Genomic DNA, 18,816 nt, shown 5'->3' with positions numbered 1-18,816 from the left:
ACTTTTAAATCTTATATTTGCTGGCGGGGATTCCCAAGCCCTGCCTGAGAAAAAGGGCCGCTGTCCGACATGTTTCAGCTGCCAGCACTGGCACTCTTGCACATGCTTAGTTCAGTTGCTGAACTGAGCATGCATAAGAGTGCACATTGACAGCTGAAGCATGCCACCGAATTAAGTTGCTGCTCAGACAGCAGAGGCGGGGACTCGGGCAGCGAACCTTTTTGGCTGGTGTGGCTTGGGCATCCCCGCCAGCCATTAAAGTGGTGCTGCAATTTTGGAGGGGGCTTGAACCCAAAGTGTAGGGCTCCCCCCTATCCCCCAATGCTATGCCTGTGGAAAGCATAGAAAGGAACTCCATCAAACTGATAGGACAGAAAGGATAGAAAAATGACAAAATTGCCAATATTAAGGACAGATAAACAGACAACCAACCAACCTATGCTAACAGAGGCCTGGGTGAAAAGGTGGGTACTCAAGATTCCCAGGAAACAAGTAGGCAAGTGGTCTATCTCCAAAAAGAGAGAGATCATAGAAGCAGACACAATAAATGAACGACCAGAATTTATTAGTGTATCAAATTAAATTCATTCCCGAAATGACCGTGTTTAACCCTGCATGGGCTGCATCAGGGACAAAATGTTACTCACTGGTATATTAAAGATACTTCACTGATAGGTATTACAGATCCTCCACACATCAGGGGGGTTCTCTGCCAAACAGCATTGGCCAGGTATCTTTAATACACAATAGGTAACATTTTGCTCCTGATGCATCCCATTCCAGGCGAAATATGGCCTTTTCAGAAGCTATTTCAATTTGATCCAGTAATAAATTCTTGTTTTCTGTTCATTGTCTCTGCTTCTATGATTTCTCTCCTTTTATAAGAGGTTTCTGTCTACATGAGGAAGCAAATTTCATATCTTTATCACTATGAAAAATAAGGCATTATGCTTAGTAGAGTCCAAATGTGCCCTGAAGATAAGATTCTCCAACCTAAGCCCATGGAAGAAGCACAGGGCTTAGGGAGAGTCATGGGGAAATAAAGGTAAGGTGGTTTACCCACATATAATGCTTTGCGAGGTAGTCAAAATCTTGAACTGAATCTTATAGGAGACAGGCAGCCAGTGGTGGGGAAATGTAATTCTATGTACATCATGTAGAGGCATTATTGGGGGTATATTTAGGCCAGATGAGGGAAACAGCATGCATAGATGACATTTATAATTTCTGCTTACCACAAAAACGTACTTCCTTTACAATATTTCATTCACTTTATAAAGTACGTTTTTGTGGTAAGCAGTTACGAGAGTTGTACTTCTAGGCATAATTGGTTTATCCTTGTAGGTATATATAATTTATAATTTCTGCACATTATTCCAAAGCGGAAAGTACTCTAAGAAAGATCAGGTGCACATCCCTTTAGGTGCTATTTTCTGTGCATCTATTTATATTGAGCACTAAGATGCTTATTTTATAAAGACATGTAGATAGGTGCCTGTGTGTGTTTATAAAATTACCAGGGTAAACAAGCTAGAACGAAGCCACTGGGGAACAGGGATAAATATTAGCATGGTATGTGTATATGAATGTATTTTATAAAATAGGCATGACATTGTGACTCCACCCCACATGTGAGTTGTGTAAAAATATGTGATTCTTGCCATAGTGTGTAAGTTTATGCACATAATCCTTGGAGTACTATTTAACATATTTATTAATGATCTGGAAATGGGAACAATGAATGAGGTGATTAAATTTACAGATAATACAAAACTATTCAAAGTTGTTAAAATGCAACTTGCAAGAAGACCTTAGGAATTTGGAAGACTGGGCATCCAAATGGCAGATGAGATTTAATGTGGACAAGTGATTCACATTGGGAAGAATAATCCAAATCATTGTTATTTAATGTTAGGTTCCATCCTAGGAGTCAGCACCCAAGAAAAAGATCTAGTGTCATTGTAGACAATACGCCGAAATCTTCAACCCAGTGTGTGGCGGTGGCCAAAAAAGCAAACAGGATGCTAGGAATTATTAGGAAAGGAGCAGAAATTAAGACAACAAATATTATGCCTCTGTATCGCTCCATGGTTTGACCACACCTTGAGTTTTGTGTGCAATTCTGGTTGCTGTATCTTTAAAAAGATAGCAGAATTAGAAAAGGTGCACCTCATTCATTTTTTTTTTTTACCCCTCGACAAATCAAACTCGGGTTGACAAATCAAACTCTGGTATACATATAAATTATTGCATACCATGTAAAGTGAGTTTATCTTGTTGGAGAGACTAGATGGACCATACAGGTCTTTATCTGCCATCATTTACTATGTTACTAGTGGATGAAACTTCTCTCATATGAGGAAAGGCTTACGAGGTTGGGGTCTTCAGCTTGGAAAAGAGACGGCTAAGGTGAGATTTGATAGAGGTGTACAAATCCTGAGTAGTGTAGAATAGGTAAACGTAAATTGATTTTGTACTCTTTCAGAAAATAGAAAGATTAGGGGACACTCAAGAAAGGTACATGGCAATACTATTAAAACCAACAGGAGGAAACATTTTTTTACTCAACGAATAGTTAAGCTCTGCAACTCGTACCAGCATTAGGTGTATCTGGGTTTAAGTTAGTGTCCAATGTTCCCATATGGCTTATTACGGGAACATTGGACACTAAAGAGTTAAAAAAGGTTTGGATAAGTTCATGGAGGAAATGTCCCTAGTCTGCTATTGAGATAGATATGGGGAAAGCCACTTCTTGTCCCTTGGATCAGTAGCATGAATCTTGCTACTATTTGGGTTTCTGCCAAGTACTTGTGACCTGAATTGGCCACTGTTGGAAGCAGGATAGTGGGCTAGATGGACCATTGATCTGACCCAGTATGACTGTTCTTATGAGTTATTTTATAAAAAAAACCCTGTACATGTGTAGAAAGGCCTTTATAAAATGACCTCCCATAAGTGCAAATCCCATGCCTCTAATACTGCTTGTGACCTTGAGCAAGTCACTTACATAAGTACATAAGTATTGCCATACTGGGACAGAAGGTTCATCAAGCCCAGCATCCTGTTTCCAACAGTGGCCAATCCAGGTTACAAAATCCCCAAAACGGTACAATACATTTTATGCTGCTTATCCTAGAAATAAGCAGTGGATTTTCCCCTTTTATAGGAAGCTATCAAACCTTTTTTTTTGAACCCCGCTAAGCTAACTGCTTTTATCACATTCTCTGGTAACAAATTCCAGAGATCAATTGAGTGAAGAAATATTTTACCTGATTCGTTTTAAATGTATTACTGTGTAGCTTCATTGGTGTCCCCTAGTCCCAGTATTTTTGGAAAGAGTAAAAAAGTGATTCACGTCTATCCATTCCACTCCACTCATTATTTTATAGACCTCTCATATCTCCCCGTCAGCTGTCTTTTCTCCTAGCTGAAGAGCCAGAGCCTCTTTAAACTTTCCTCATAGGGAAGTTGACCCATCCCCTTTATCATTTTCGTTACCCTTGTCTGTACCTTTTCTAATTCCACTCTAGCTTAGGCAGCTTTAGTAGCTCCCATCATCATAGTAACCCCCACTTTGCAGCAGAGGCATCTCCAGGGGGTTACGAGCAGTTACCCCTTAACTCTATTTGGAGCAAAAAATTGCATGCACAAATGTATAGAATAGCGCTTAGCTCTCATTTTATTCAGCGTCATATACAGAATCAGTGGGCCGATGATCAGAAGCAAACACAGGCGCTAGAGGCTGTTAGTGCCATACTAGCTCGGAGCTGGCATTAGGGTTTGCAGACCATTGCTCACCATTCCTTCCCGATGATCTGCCTGTTAGTCCTTAACATACTCTCTTCTCCAAATCTGAGCTTGAGGTGAGCTGCAAGTCATATGTGGTAGATTATAAGCCCTCTGGGACAGGGAACTAAGGACCACATTTACTATTATTCGTTAATGTATTAGCCAGTAACCCAGTAGGCAACTCTGATCTAAAGCCAGATATTTTCTAATGTGTTCTTATTAGGTGTTTTACTAGTAAACATTGTATTATATCTGTTATTTGAATTTCAGTGTATATTTTTGATCCTGTTTCATGGTAGTCCTATATTAGGTTTCAGTTTGCTGTTTTCAAGTTTACATCATTTATTGTATTATTTATATTTGGTCATTTTATTATTGTTATGCAGTTAACAAAATTGTTTTATGTTAAACTGTACCTGCTGTACACCATCTTGAGTGAATCTTTTCATAAAGGCGGTTAATGAATCCCAATAAATAATAAATATGTGGTTCATTGCTGAAGCTTCTATGGGATTTTTAAAAAGTTTTAACTATTCTCTTTACAGTATATTAAAATACATTAATCATTTCAAAGGCTCATGCTTTTTGCAAAATGCTTCAAGAAGCCTCAAGATATTTTTGAAAAGTTCTAGAAATTGCACAAAACCAGGTATATATCCTTGTACATAGATTTACGCACACTGGATCATATTCTATAATATGTGTAAATTTTGGAACACCCATTTCCCTGCCCCTTTTTATCTGCATGCATTAAAATTTAGGGACATTACCTTACAGAATACTTTTAGGGCCCTGTTTACTAAGGTGCTATAGCATTTTTAGCACCTGCTAAAAATGAGCACACTCTAATGCTAATTACACCCATATATTCCTTTGGATGTCTCTAGTGTTAGTGCGTGCTAATTTTTAGCACACTAGAAACATTAGCGCAGCTTAGTAAACAAGGCCCTTAGAGATTTGTGTGCATAAATTCTAATTAATGCCAAGTAGTGCTTATTGCTTGTTAAGTGCTGTTAACAATGCGGATTAGCTTGTTGAGCCAGTTAAGTTATGAGCATTGTTATAGAATCCGCCTGGATTTCCGTGCAGAAATCTAGTTACGCTTTATAGAATCCGGGGGTAAATGACTTGCTCAGAGTCACAAGGAGCTGCAGACTTGTACATATATATTTTTTATGTTGGTGCCAAGTTATAGGAAATGTTTTCCATACCTAAAAATGGTGGGATAAGATAACTTAGTTCTTTGAATGAACAGCCTTCTTGTAGGCGGCCTTGGTATTGACTCTTCCTCATCTTCTCTTGCTCCTTGAATAGTGTAATTCTGAGTACTACTCAGAAAATGAATGCCTAAGGCAAACTCTGTATCAGGAGTCATAAGTGATACTATATTGTCAGGTGTTTCTCCTCTCCCTCCTCTGCATGGCTGCTGTCTGATCACTGGAGGGAAGCACTTGAACACACAGAGATCACAGAGTTAGATAATACGTGACTGATTTCATTAAAAATGTGTTCATTAGATATTCAATTTTCATATGGTACACAAATATGTAGTGATTTATATATATTTTTTTTCTATAGTGGATGATATTGGTTGGCAAGTAGTGATAACTTGAATCTCATAATGATTAATAGTAATAGAGTTTTTAAAAGAGGTATTCCAAAAAACTAGTTGAGGATATTGTAAAAAGCTACGAGAGCCCTGTACCACTGTTCATAGGCTCTCTCTCTCCCTCACCATCTGCCTTTTTACAACTCCATGATAGCACATTTCTGAGATCATCTACTTCAGAGGCAGCAGATATTAAGTACAATTCATCAGTCTTTCAGTATAATTGTCTTCATTTATTTTGGTGATATGATTATCCTGCTGTAATGTCCAAAAACTACATTAGCTTTTCGGGGCATTTGCTGATTGGATGCTGAGAATAGACCCTAAAGAAATGCAACCAAAATTGTTTCCTAATTCTCATAATTGAACATGATATACAGTGAAAATGATTCTTTTCATATGTTGTACGTAATAGTTGACATAAGAGTATAACTCATGTCAGGCTAGCTCGGATGAATGGCCAGTCAAGCCTAGCATCCTTTACAGTTATCAGTCCTGGTCATTTTATGTTCCTCAGACTCGGAAACGGGATGTGGAGACACCATAAGTTAGGCTAAATTTTTACTTCTCACCCTTGCTTCCCTCCCACCCCCCCACTGGACTAATACCATGTCCTCCTTCAACAGAGCGTTGATTCCTTGAAGCTTGTGTGGCTTTGTCCTCTAAACTAGCACTCAGTTTGCTGTGTATCTGAAATACTTCTGACGTGTTTGTTTTTCTTGTTCTAGCAATCAGAGAAGACGGAATGCCAGGGGGCAGAAATAAAAGCATTGGGCCTGTCCAGGTAATAATATGATGCTGTTTCTAGCATTTGGTTTATGTGCTGTATCAAATTAACTTGGGCAGTAAAACGTTACTTAAGTATTTAGCATGTCACTGTGCGGCAGGCCTCTAATTTGTGGAGCAGGAATGTGCATAAGTGACACTAGTTTTAAAAGGGTATATGTATACTTCTCCTTTTGAAAATTACCCCATGGAAAGAAGATACACACAATTTTACACGTTTATGTGCAGAATTTATAAAATACATGCATTAGTCGAAACCCTCCCCAAACGGGCTCTCAGAACACAGAAAATCCTATATAATAAAAAGCACCTCCAACATTCTGAAGCTGACTCTGTGGCAGTGTGGCAGTGTAGGGTTCGTAAGTCTGTAGTTCAGCATTTCATTGGCTCTCACTGGCCCCGCCCTCACGTCGAGGAAACGGAATGCTGCATAGTTGCCAAGCAAACAAACGCGACGTCACAGGAACGAAGAACCAATCAGACAGAACGGAACTTGGAGGAGGGAAGTGGAGTGGATTGAATCTCTAACAAACAATCATATACAGAGAGGTACGAACATTAGTGGAGGCAAGTGCACAGAACGGAAGGGAAGACAAACATTTAATCACTTTGTCACTCACACACATACATACACACACACACAGACATCACACACACACACTCAGTCACTCTGTGTATCTCTGTCTTACACTGTCTGTAAAACACACTGTCACTCTCAGTCTCTCACATGGGCGGGCAACTGTATGTTGCATTCTCACGAGTAAGGAGCTCTTCTGATGTGATTGCTAAACTGATTGAAGGGCCTGAACAAGGAAAACGTTTACCACATTCTAACACAGTTTACACAAAAAATATTGTATATAAAGAAATCTTACACATGTAAACAACAATTATATTCAGAATACAGCCGTGGAAACATTAATGGCAGGAACTCATTACTAGTGCCCGTTTCATTGCGTTAAGAAACTGGCCTTTTTTACTAGTAAATAAATAAATGTGTGTATGTCTTTGTGTGTATATATATTTTTATTTTTTGCCCATCAGTTTTTGCCTATTCTTTATTTGGCTTCCAGCTCCCTTTGAACCAGGCCTGGATTCCGTTGCCATAAAATAACCCAGTGAGTTTTTCCACTACTTTATATCCCCTCCCAGCAATTTGGTGCAGCCATTGGTTGGGTCTTGTGCACTAGAGCTGATGTTATGGCACTGACCTTCATACCTACTGCCAGACTAATCAAAGCTTTGTCATCTTTCTCTTTGGTTCTTACAAGCCCCACAGTTCAATGTCCAGTCTCCCTCTCATGTCTTATCATCAGGTTTTGCAGTGCTTCACAAAGGCACCAACACTAGTAAGGCTGTCATGTAAAGCATCTAGCTAGGCCCTGCTAGTTCACGTTAGACTTTTAATCATGGCCTCTCCCAACGTGATGCAGCTGTACTGCTGCTTTAAGGGTTGTAAACATGGCTATTCTGAAGGTAACACCTGTATACTTTGAAGCCTGATGCCGCTGTACCATTGATACCACATGTAGTATATTATAATACAGGGATGTCCAACCTCGGCCGTTACCAGGTTTTCAGGATTTCTACAGTGAATGTGCATGAGATCTAGTTGCATACACTGGAAGCAGTTCATGCATATTCATTGGGGGAAATCCTGAAATTCTGACTGGATTGCGGCCCTCAAAGACCGAGGCTGGACACTATTATAATACATGGGACATAATGGGGCAATTGTATAAACCAGTGGTTCCCAAATCTGGTCTTGGAGCCACCCCAGCCAGTCATGTTTTCAGGATATCCACCATGAGTATTCATGAGAGACATTTACGTGCAATGGAAGCAGTGCATGCAAATCTCTATCATGAATATTCATTGTGAATATCCTGAAAACCTGACTGGCTGGGGTTACCTCCAGGATCAAGTTTGGGAATCACTGGTAAAAATAATGTTTTTAACATATAGCATGTGTTTTAGACAAAGTGACTCTTATAAAGTTGCCTACCAAAAATGCATATGTAAGGATATGTGCTGTCAAGATGGTGTATACGTATACATTTGTTAAAAAAATAAATAATTCCCGGAGCATAATTTGTTTGGAGCGGCCATTGCTGTGTAGGCATGTATTTTATAAAATTCACAAGTACATGCACAGATTTATACCTTCAGAGCAGGTGTACATTTGTGTGAGGGCATTAGGCTTGTACAATGATGACCCCTGTAGTACATAATTTTGTAAAAGAATGTAGATGTCCATGTGTCCTTTATAAAATATCTATCCAAAAATATGATGATCTAAAAATGTGTGATGGATGCTATCTTATTGTCCCTTTATTTACATAAAAAACCCTTAATAGATTTGTTTCTTTCCCTCCTTCCCCTCTCTTATGGTGCAGATTACAGAAAGTTTGCATAATTAGTTACTGATATTAATTTCTTTCTTTTACTCAATCTTTCTTTTTTTAAATGTCTTTCAAATATAATGTTACAGATGTCAATAAAAATGTGGTTGTGTAGAGGGAAACAAAATCTATGAATCAAAATAACAACACCTTTCCCAAATCATAACTCATCCTATAAAAATTGAGACCATCAGGAAAAGAAAACACTTTAAAAACCCAGCTTTGCTATAAAGTGTTATCACCAATAATTCAACATCAGTCCTTATTTAGATGTGCATAGCATACTGTGTATAAATGTCCAGCATAAGTGAAGCAAACACAATTTTTTAAAAATAATTTTGAGATTTTGCACATTCATTTATGGCAGATATAATTCAACACTATACAGATCTGATGAGGAGTGATGATGAATTATTGGCAATAACATTTTTCAAGCAAAGCTGTTTCTTTTATACTGTAGGCATCTTTATGGACTTTTGACTTGGGCACCTTGTGATAGTTACCCCCATATGCCACATCTTTCTTCTATTGGCAAAATCAGAGATTACAACCAAGATAATGAGCGAAAAAGAAAACCAGCAGGAATTATACATCTTGATGCCTAAAACCTACTGTAAAATAATAAGTTCACTTTAATTATATCATATGAGGAATTTATATAATAGAAGAAAAAGAAACCACTGCCTGTAACATTTAAAATTTATATAGATATAGTACATTTTTAAATCATTGGATAGTCAAGGAAAAACTCCTTTCTACATAGATTTTATTAAAAAATAATAGTGCTCTTATAACAAATGTTATCAGAATGTATCTTTTATAAACTTAACAGTGAAGCATGAAGAGAAACCCCAGTGCGAGCCTCACCACACCTTCAAAAAAATGTTAGTGTGAGAAGTAGTGATTTGTAAGGTCTTGTTCCTCCTATATTACATAAGTTCCTCATAATATATTTTTAAAGAGAGATGCTTATTTTCAGTTACCTACTAAGATACCTGTGCTTGTCTAAATAAAACTGACTCTCCCAAGGGCCTTAAGTCGAAAACCACAGTAGCTTGTTTTTCCTCAGCCAAAATGCGCAAACTGACAAGCTCTAAACCACTTGATCAAGCTGCAGAAAGAATCGTGGCCTCCTTAAGAAAGCACAAGTGCTTTAGGGCCTGTAAAGCCTCCAGTAAATCTTTCCCTGCAGTTCTGAAAGCCCTCCAGTCAGGGCCCTACAATTTCTTAAGTTGTTGCAAAGGGAAAACGCACAGTAAATGCCTTGCTGATTGATGGTATAGCTCGCCCGGAGGTGTCTTGTAAAATGCCCAGCAATTCAAAGCAATAGGCTTGCTGCCACACCAAAGGAAAATAATTGCTTTGCCTTTTTTTTTTTTTTCCAAGTGCAGGATAAAATGGCTTCTTGCACAAAGTCTGGCAAGTGTGTACCATGAACATGACAGAAGAGGATATCAGAATGATTTGTTTCATGAATTTTAAGGTTCCGTGATAAAACCCCGGTCCAGACTAGATCTGTGCTGATTTTAAAAATTGTTTGTTTGTTTGTTTTTTTTTTTTAGAAGTCCAGGCCTTTTAATTATTTTTTCCTTGAAAAGATTTCAGAGGAAGAGATTGAAAGAATTATGTCTGGGCAAGAATTTGAGGAGGAGGCCAACCACTGGGGCAACAATGGAGACAGCGACCATGGTTCCCCTGGTAACGGCGTGTCTGAGAGCAACCAGCCATCGCCTGTTTCCACTCCTTCCTCAAGGTGGGACATTTCATTGAAAGAAACATTTCAGATTAAACAATTGGATATTATGTCTTCTTGTTTGCAGTTTGCGAGATAGATGCATTTTGTGTCGCTCTACAAATGGCAGTTCAATTCATTGTTCTCTTCAGGTTTTTGTACCCTACTACAGCACCATGACACCAGCATGGCAATGAATGTACAGCATCTCTCTCTATAACAAGTCATCTGGAATATTTCTTTTTTTTTCCTCATGCCCAGGTATCTTTTCAAAATAGAATAAATTTCTCATAAGCCCTTTCAATGTAGTACCAAATGAAATTCATGTTCCTTCCAAAAATTAATTAGGATGCTAGCAGCAGACTGTGACCAGTTCTGTTGCATGTTTGGTCATCAGCAGAGAGCTGACAGTAGGATGTAAAATAAGGATGGTGTTAGTGCACAAAGACACAAACAGGCTATTTCAAGCTAGGTTGGCTATATGCCTTGGTTTGGCTGTAGATGTCCAGTTTGTAGCACAGTAATACAGTTGTTGATGGCAGATAAGACCAACTGCCTCATCTAGTCTGCTCAGTTTTGTTGGTCTACACTGCTAAGGATAATGTCAAGTGCCAGTCATATAAGTTTGACATCACTCTTTATCTGGGTCATTTTTTTTGTTACCCATATGATGGTGTTTACCCAATACCAGGCGCCTCCCCTTTTCTTCCCCACAACCACGTTCTACCACCAAGCTTTGCAGTAGACTAGAAACTTAGCAAAACCAGTCAGGCTATTGCCTGGACATCTGGCCACATCAGGGGCGTAGCCAAACACCCAAATTTGGGTGGGCCTGGGCCCAAGATGAGTAGGCAGAAGTACTCCGCCTTGTCCCACAAGTGATTTCATCTCTCCCTCTCTTGTCTGCATGCCATATGGTCTCTCAAACATCCGCCCTTCCCTGAATACCTTTTAAATAGCAGATTTTCACTGGCAGCAACTAATACACACTGCTCATGTTGGCCCCCCAGCCTTTCCTCTGATGTAACTTCCTGTTTCTGCAAAGGCGAGAATACATCAGAGGGAAGGCTGCAGGGCCGGTGCGAACAGTATGTATCAGTCGCTGCTTTATGCAGGCAAAGATCTGCTATTTAAAAGGTATGCAGGTGAGTTTTCGGCTGGTGGGGCTTGGGAATCCCTGCCAGTCACATTATAGATGTGCTGCTACTGGGTGGGCCTGAACCCAAAGTGGATGGGCCTGGGCCCACCCAAGCCCACCCTTGGCTAAGCCACTGGGCCACGTATGTACTGTCTGGACAGTACCTGACCACCACAGATCTAGATCCAGGATCAAATCCATTTCTGCTGCAAAGGTCTTAGAATTTTGAGACAAAATCAGGTCCTTGGTCTTTTTCATCCTTCTGTGTTCATACCCATAATATAAATAAATAATTAACTTAACTTCCACGTGTACAATGTATGTGTAGATGTATACAAAGTGGTAGCAGTATTTCAGGGGCTTTAAAATTGTGCAGCCACGGAGCATTAGCATCAGATGGCTATCCCATTTTCCTGTGCTCTCTAACTCCCATGAGAGTTAAATATTCTGCTTTTAGAAATCTTGTGTTGATCCTGATAAACTACTATTGCAAGTTAAAAGTAGCATCTTTTGAGGGATGTACTTCATTTCTGACCTAACTTATTATTCCTTTTGTTTTTTTCCTTTTTATGCAATGAATTATGATATATACAATTTTTTAATTTGAATATGTTTTATCATATTTCAGAATTCTGAATTAACACACAGGGAATAGCCACAGGGAAGGCAGAGTACCAGATCACAATCTGGAAAATTTCTGTGGAGGTGTAGCCTAAAAAAAACTTTTTTTGAACATTGTCCCACCTTTCACTTAATCCTTTCTGCTGTTACTTTTGCAAGCTGCTATGATGTGTAGTGAATGGCAGTAATATCAAGGTGTGTAATAAACACAACGGGCTGTTCAAATCATACATATTTTTACTAGGGATCTGTATTGACTTTTTTTTGTTTTGCGTTTTCTGCTTTATTTTTGTGTATTTTGTTTTAAGAATTGTGTGTATTTTGGTGGTGGGAGTATTTTTTGCTCTGTTCTTAGCTTATTGTACACTACTGATGGCAATGAAAAGATACAAGATTTTTGTTTCATTAAAATAGTATAACTCAACCCAGGTTATGCCGTATTTCTTAGGCTGATTCAAGCAAGTGCACATCCCTAAATTCTAGCCTGTAAATTGGGCTGAGGGAGGTGGGGAAAGAAAGGTATATGCAGCCATTCATTTTGCTGCATATGTTTGCACCTGCTTCACAGCAAATGCAAATGCCTGCCCCAGGATGGGTTTTCCATTCAGTAGATGGTTTCCGTTTCAAGCCTGCAGGTTTCACATTTCAGCCTCAAAATTGCCCCTAAGGACTAGATTCTATATAACACGCTTAAAATTTGGCACCAAAATGAAATTTGCTTAGGCATATTCTATAAGGTATGCTTTAATTTAGGCATACTTTATAGATCAAGCCTAAATTTCCATGTGGTTTATAGAATATGCCGAGCACCAGTCCACACGAATAAATTTAGTCTTGGTCAATTATGCCAAGGAAAACCTGGTGTAAATCCTGATGCCTAAATAAGGTGCGGAGCAGGTGTATTCTGTAACTATGTGCATAGATTTTATAAACACCCACGACCTGCCCATTCCACACCCACTTTTCAACTATGTGCTATGATATTTCAACTATGCCTGGAATAGACTTCCCGAGCCTGTTCGTCTAGCCCCGTCTTTGGCCGTTTTCAAATCCTGTCTAAAAGCCCACCTTTTTAACACTGCTTTTGACTCCTAACCACTACTCACTTGCCCTGTACCCTTTTATCCCCACCTTTTTAAATCCCTTACCTCTTAGTAGTTCCGTCTGTTTGCCTGTCCTATTTAGATTGTGAGCTCTTTGAGCAGGGACTGTCTTTTCATGTATGGTGTACAGTGCTGCGTGTGCCTTGTAGCGCTATAGAAGTGATAAGTAGTAGTAGTAGTAGTAGTATGTGACTTATAATTATGTGCACCACATTATAGAATACACTTAGCAAGTAGTTATGTGCATTGTTATGGAATATGCTTCGATTTCTGTATGGAAATCTTGGCGCGATATTTAGAATCCCAGGGTAAATGTATTCACAGTTGAATAATAATTTACATTGCAGTAATGTGATGTTCTGCAGCATAAGAAAATAGCTTTGTGACCCTAATATTCTACTTTTCAGTAGGTCTGTGGAGCTGAATGGGTACACTGCACTCAGGGATCAGTATGTTGGAACACCAGTGTCCACACACTATCAGTACCTACCGCACCTTTTCAGCTATTCAACTCATTCAGGTCTGCTCCCGCCCCAGCCACGAAGTCTGGATCCACAGTCACACACACTAATTAATCAGTTAGTGGCAGCCGAGGAGCTGGAGCCCCTCAGCACTCCAATGCTTATTGAAGATGGGTAAGTTGTTCAGAGATGAAGAAGCTCTAAGACCTTGAGTGCCATGTCCTGAATTGCCACAAATTAGGTTTTCAGGATTCCCTTAATGAATATGCATGAGAGAGATTTGCATGGGCTGAAGGTAGTAAGCATATAAATCTCTTGTGCACATTCATTATGGATATCCTGAAAACCTGACCTGCTAATGTTACTCAAGGGCTTGGAGTGAAGGTGAAGGCTCTAAGCCTAGAAGGAAGTTACAAGAAGATGTTCAACTGTGCATTCATTGGCAGGAGTATAAGAAAATATTTCTTCACAGAAAGAGTAGTGGACACATGGAGTAGCCATCTGGTAGAAATGGTGACAGTGGCAAAGACAGTAATGGAATTCAAAGGCTATCCTTTGTTCTGAAGGAAAAGCCAACAGTTAATTATGGCCTATAATGCTACAAAATGGAAGCAGATTGATCAGACTAAGTGTGCTTTTTGATCATTATCTGTCATTATATTCTTACTACCCACCCTTCCTTCCCACCACCACATACACACATGTGAAGGCATACCAGTTGTCTGTTGATCTTGTACTGTAAATAAGCAATTGATTCTAATTAGGTAACATTTGAATTAGTCACAGACCTACATTTCATTTAAATGCAAGCAATTTCAATTGAAGTTCTAGCTGGTTGGCATTGAGTATGTGGATATAATGTGTAGAGATTATCTGGATAATGGTGGTGATCATTATCATTAAATAACTTTGCCAAATAGTAACAGTCTCTTGTGCATCTCTGGACAGCACCAGGGTGGTCTGTAGAGATTTTAAGCAACATTATCCAAATAATGCTGCTGAAAATCCAACCAGTGGCACTTACCTGGGTAGCAGCACCCTAATACGTGCCACTGAATATTAGGGGATAGATCTAAGAAGAAATGGGAAATGAGTTACAGAGCTTATGTTCTGGAGATTTTGTCCAGCATGCTTTTATGGAATTGAACAAATACTGCTACTTAGTGCATTAAGGCCAAGATGACTTTGGGGCACTTTTACTAAGGCGTAGTAGGCCAAATGTGGGCCTACCGTGTGGTAAAAGGGCACTACCACAGAACACCCTGAGGCATCGGTAGTTTGAAAATCTAGAAAAATTAGGAGAACTTAATATTTCTGCATTTGGCGTATATGGCCTTAACACACGTAGTTGAACTCCACTCTTCGTGTGATTAGAGGAAAGGCCTCAAGAAGCCCCTAGCTATAGTGTTATTAGCTATGGGAGATGGGCTGCTTCATCATCAGCCTGAAAACCTCGAGTGGAGATCAACGCAGACCACAGGACCCTGAGGCAGTTGGACGAAACGCTGGCCATCGTAGGCCGTAGTCAGAATAAGCGTTGAGAAAACCCGTCAGAAGAAGGACACAACTAATAAACTTAAGTTGCTCCTAACCTAAAGGTATATGGTAAACTGTGTTGAAGTATACAAGCTTTATACAAAGACTTCACACTCCGAGGTTTTCAGGCCAATGATGAAGCAGCCCAGCCCCCATAGCTAATAACACTATAGCTGGGGGCTTCTTGAGGCCTTTCCTCTAATCAGACGAAGAGTGGAGTTCAACTACTTGTGTTAAGGCCATATACGCCAAATGCAGAAATATTAAGTTCTCCTAATTTTTCTAGATTTTCAGTGTAAAAAAGGAGGAGACTACCTTCATATGTATTGATTGCATCGGTAGTTCGGCCATTAGCACATGGTACTCTCGCTGTAAAAAATATTTTTTATGTTTTGCCGTGGGAGGCGTATATGGGGGTGGAGAGTAGGCATGCTTGCACTAATCGGATAGCGCGGACACATTTCCGTGTGCTGCTAGCGTAGCACGGGAACCCTTATCACCTCCTAAATAGGTGTGGTAAGGACTTCTGGCGCTAATGGGGAAATTTAGCGCGTGGACATTTAAAAAAAACTGCTACGCTAAAAATGGCCGCAGCGCCCAACCACTTTTTAGCATGGCATAGTAAAGGACCTCCTTCTGAGCTGTAATTTTTTTCCTTGTTAACTTTGACCAGTATTAATATTGTGACCCATCATATTTTAGAATATGTTATAGCCAAATATATTGTGGGGGGGGGGGGGGGGGGGGGGGGGGAACAAATGCAAAAACCTGGCAGCTAAAAATAGAGGTTAGCAGTTAAAATAGTTTTAGTACAAAATTCTACAGAGACAGAAAATAGAATCACTGCAATTGTGGCTAATTGTATAAATATTTGCACCAGTGGTATTGATTAAAAAAAAATCAATATACATATTCTTACCTACTGGAAGCAATTCTGCTTGATAATGCATTGCTGTTTACACATGTACTGTAACAGCAGAGAGGCTGATCACTTCTCTGGCCACTGGGTGTCATTGTACTCAAAAGGAATTCAGAGCTGTGATAAACGCACTGATTTACTAAACAAGGTCCTAAAATTGATAGGGCCTGCAAACGTTTCTCTCATTTTGGAGGGGGTGTGAGGAAGAGGAGTTCTTGTGATTTGAACTCTTCTGTACTTTCTCTTTCAGGTATAAAGTAACTCAATCTGAGCTGTTTGCACTGTTGTGCCGCCTGGCAGATGAGTTACTGTTCAGACAGATTGCTTGGATCAAGAAGCTGCCATTCTTCTGCGAACTCTCAATCAAGGACTATACATGCCTGCTAAGCTCAACCTGGCAGGAGCTTATTCTGCTCTCTTCCCTCACAGTCTATAGCAAACAGATCTTTGGCGACCTGGCTGATGTGACCTCCAAATACACCCCTTCTGATGATGAGTTGCACAGGTAAGGTGCAGTAACAAAATCCTTGTTAAGGCTTAAATTCTGAGAGTAAAAATGTTTCAGCTTTAAGTATGATCCATCTGCAGAGAGTGTTCCCATTGCATAGTAATGGTGAATTTCAGGCTGGAATGCTCCCTTTAAGAAGGGCCTTGCAGTAAGCATGGTGCTTCTAGTACAGTGGGATACCTTTTCTAGCTGCCAGTTTTGGACGCTTCAGAGTACTCTGTTGAATGCTTTTTCTTATTATCCTTGAAGACACCCATTTTGGAGACTGAAACAGCATTTTCAACTATTTCAAGAAGTAACTGGTATAAGCCCCTACTAGGGGCGTAGCCAGACCTTGCCAGGAGGGGGGGCCAGAGCCCGAGATGGGGGGGCACTGTTAAGCCGCCTCCCCCCCTCCGGCAACCCCCCTTCCCCCGCTCGATCGCGCCGACACTCTTAAACTCCCCCCCTCCCGCTACCAACCCTCGGCCGCCGTCGCCGCCCGCCCCATGAAGTACCTTGTTTGCTGGCGGGGCTGCCCAAACCCCGCCAGCCAAGAGTGTTCTTCAGCGCTGGAGTTAGTAAACTCCGGCGCCTTCATTCAAGGAAGTTCGTCTGAAGGATCAGCTGGTTTTGACGCATTTACGTCCTGCACGGGGCTACATGCACGGTGCAGGACGTAAGGCGTCAAAACCAGCTGATCCTTCAGACGAACTTTCTTGAATGAAGGCGCCGGAGTTTACTAACTCCAACGCTGAAGAACACTCTTGGCTGGCGGGGTTTGGGCATCCCCGCCAGCAATCAAGGTAAATCATGCGGTAGCGGAGCTGGCGGCGATGGTGGGGGAAGGTTGGTGGCGGGAGGGGGGTCGTCGGCAGGGTGCCAGGGGCGAATCTGCGGGGGCCCGGGCCCCCTCAGGCCCCACGTAGCTACACCACTGGCCCCTACTAACTAACCCAGCCATTGCAGCAACTGTCCAGTATTTGTGTACACTGAACCTGATCAGTAGGTGTCACTTTTGAACAAAGGCTAACACTCTTTATGCAGCATCTCCCACCTCTGGCTAGCTTGAGGAATCTGAGGCGACCTAGGAATTGAACCCAGATCCCCCACATGACAGTGCACATCTCTGAGCTGCTGAACTAGTTCACCCATCCAGTTTAGATTTATCCCATATTCTTATGTTCCATTGCCAAATATGAAGTGTCTTTGCAAGGGCAAAAAGAAATTCTTCCATTTTTGTCAGCCCTTCTTTGAGCTTCTTGTAAAAGTATGTAGAAGGGAATAAAATATCTTTGCTGATTGAAGAACTATAAAACAATAGGGGGGAAATCCATATTGTAATTTGTTTTCAGTAATTACAGTTCCTCATATTAATAGATTTTTACCATTCTTTGTGACTTCTATATGGCACAAATGTAGTATTTGCTAAATTTCTCCCTTTTAAGATATTTTGGATTAGGATTTTAGGTTTAATTCCTTACCTTTCCAAAAATGAGCTCAAGGCAAGTTACATTCAAGTACAGTCAACATTTTCTTCTTCCAAGAGGGCTTTCAGTTGAAGAACCTCATTTACCAGACTACATTAACATTTTAATGCATGCTATGTGCTTTGTTAATAGGTCTAATTGAAAATAGCATGCATCAACTCATTTTAATTTGAAGTAATGTCTATAAACACGTGTTAACAATTAATGCAGATTAGTAAATGAAGCAATAAAAATGAACTGATCTCCAGGTTTATTTTCCAGGTTTCAACCTACACTTTAACTACTAGGTTACTCAACACCTGATAAATTACTTTGCTTGGTTTCTAGAATAAAAAGTTAAGTGGTATTGAAGGTACGATTTATTATCATATGCTGATTTTTAATACATTCCTCAAACTTTGGAACACAATTTCATTAGATTCTATGCTGAGACTGTAGACATTGAACCATAGGTGTAGCCAGACCTCAAGGTGGGGGGCACATTATATTTTGGTCCACCGCCTCCCCTCGGCCGCCTCGCTGCCCTTCCAATCCCATCCCAACACTGCCACTGTACATCTTGGCTGGCGGGGGTCCCCCACCCCCACCAGCTGAAGCACCACCGCCATAAATGCTCTAGACCCCTGGTTTGGCTGGTGGGGGTCCCCAACCCCCGAAAGCTAAAGCATTCATCCAGCGCTGGTGTCTGGCGCCGTGCCGCCACCGCATTGCCTGTCCTGGTCTCTCTTCCCCTCACATCTGGC

General features: G+C 40.5%; 1 protein-coding gene across 1 annotated transcript in view; it reads left to right on the top strand.

Annotated features, from left to right (window-relative positions):
- The window catches only part of NR6A1 (nuclear receptor subfamily 6 group A member 1), a 476,601-nt gene that overhangs the window by 386,759 nt on the left and 71,026 nt on the right, over positions 1-18,816 (top strand). The window contains exons 5-8 of the mRNA XM_030206196.1: positions 6,127-6,182; positions 10,185-10,339; positions 13,588-13,815; positions 16,347-16,601. Of these exons, the coding sequence (XP_030062056.1) occupies positions 6,127-6,182; positions 10,185-10,339; positions 13,588-13,815; positions 16,347-16,601 (694 nt within the window). The remainder of the gene's footprint in view (positions 1-6,126; positions 6,183-10,184; positions 10,340-13,587; positions 13,816-16,346; positions 16,602-18,816) is intronic.

Source organism: Microcaecilia unicolor, chromosome 6 (genome assembly GCF_901765095.1).
Source record: "Microcaecilia unicolor chromosome 6, aMicUni1.1, whole genome shotgun sequence".
Lineage (NCBI taxonomy): Eukaryota > Metazoa > Chordata > Amphibia > Gymnophiona > Siphonopidae > Microcaecilia > Microcaecilia unicolor.
This window is presented reverse-complemented; position numbering and strand designations above follow the sequence as displayed.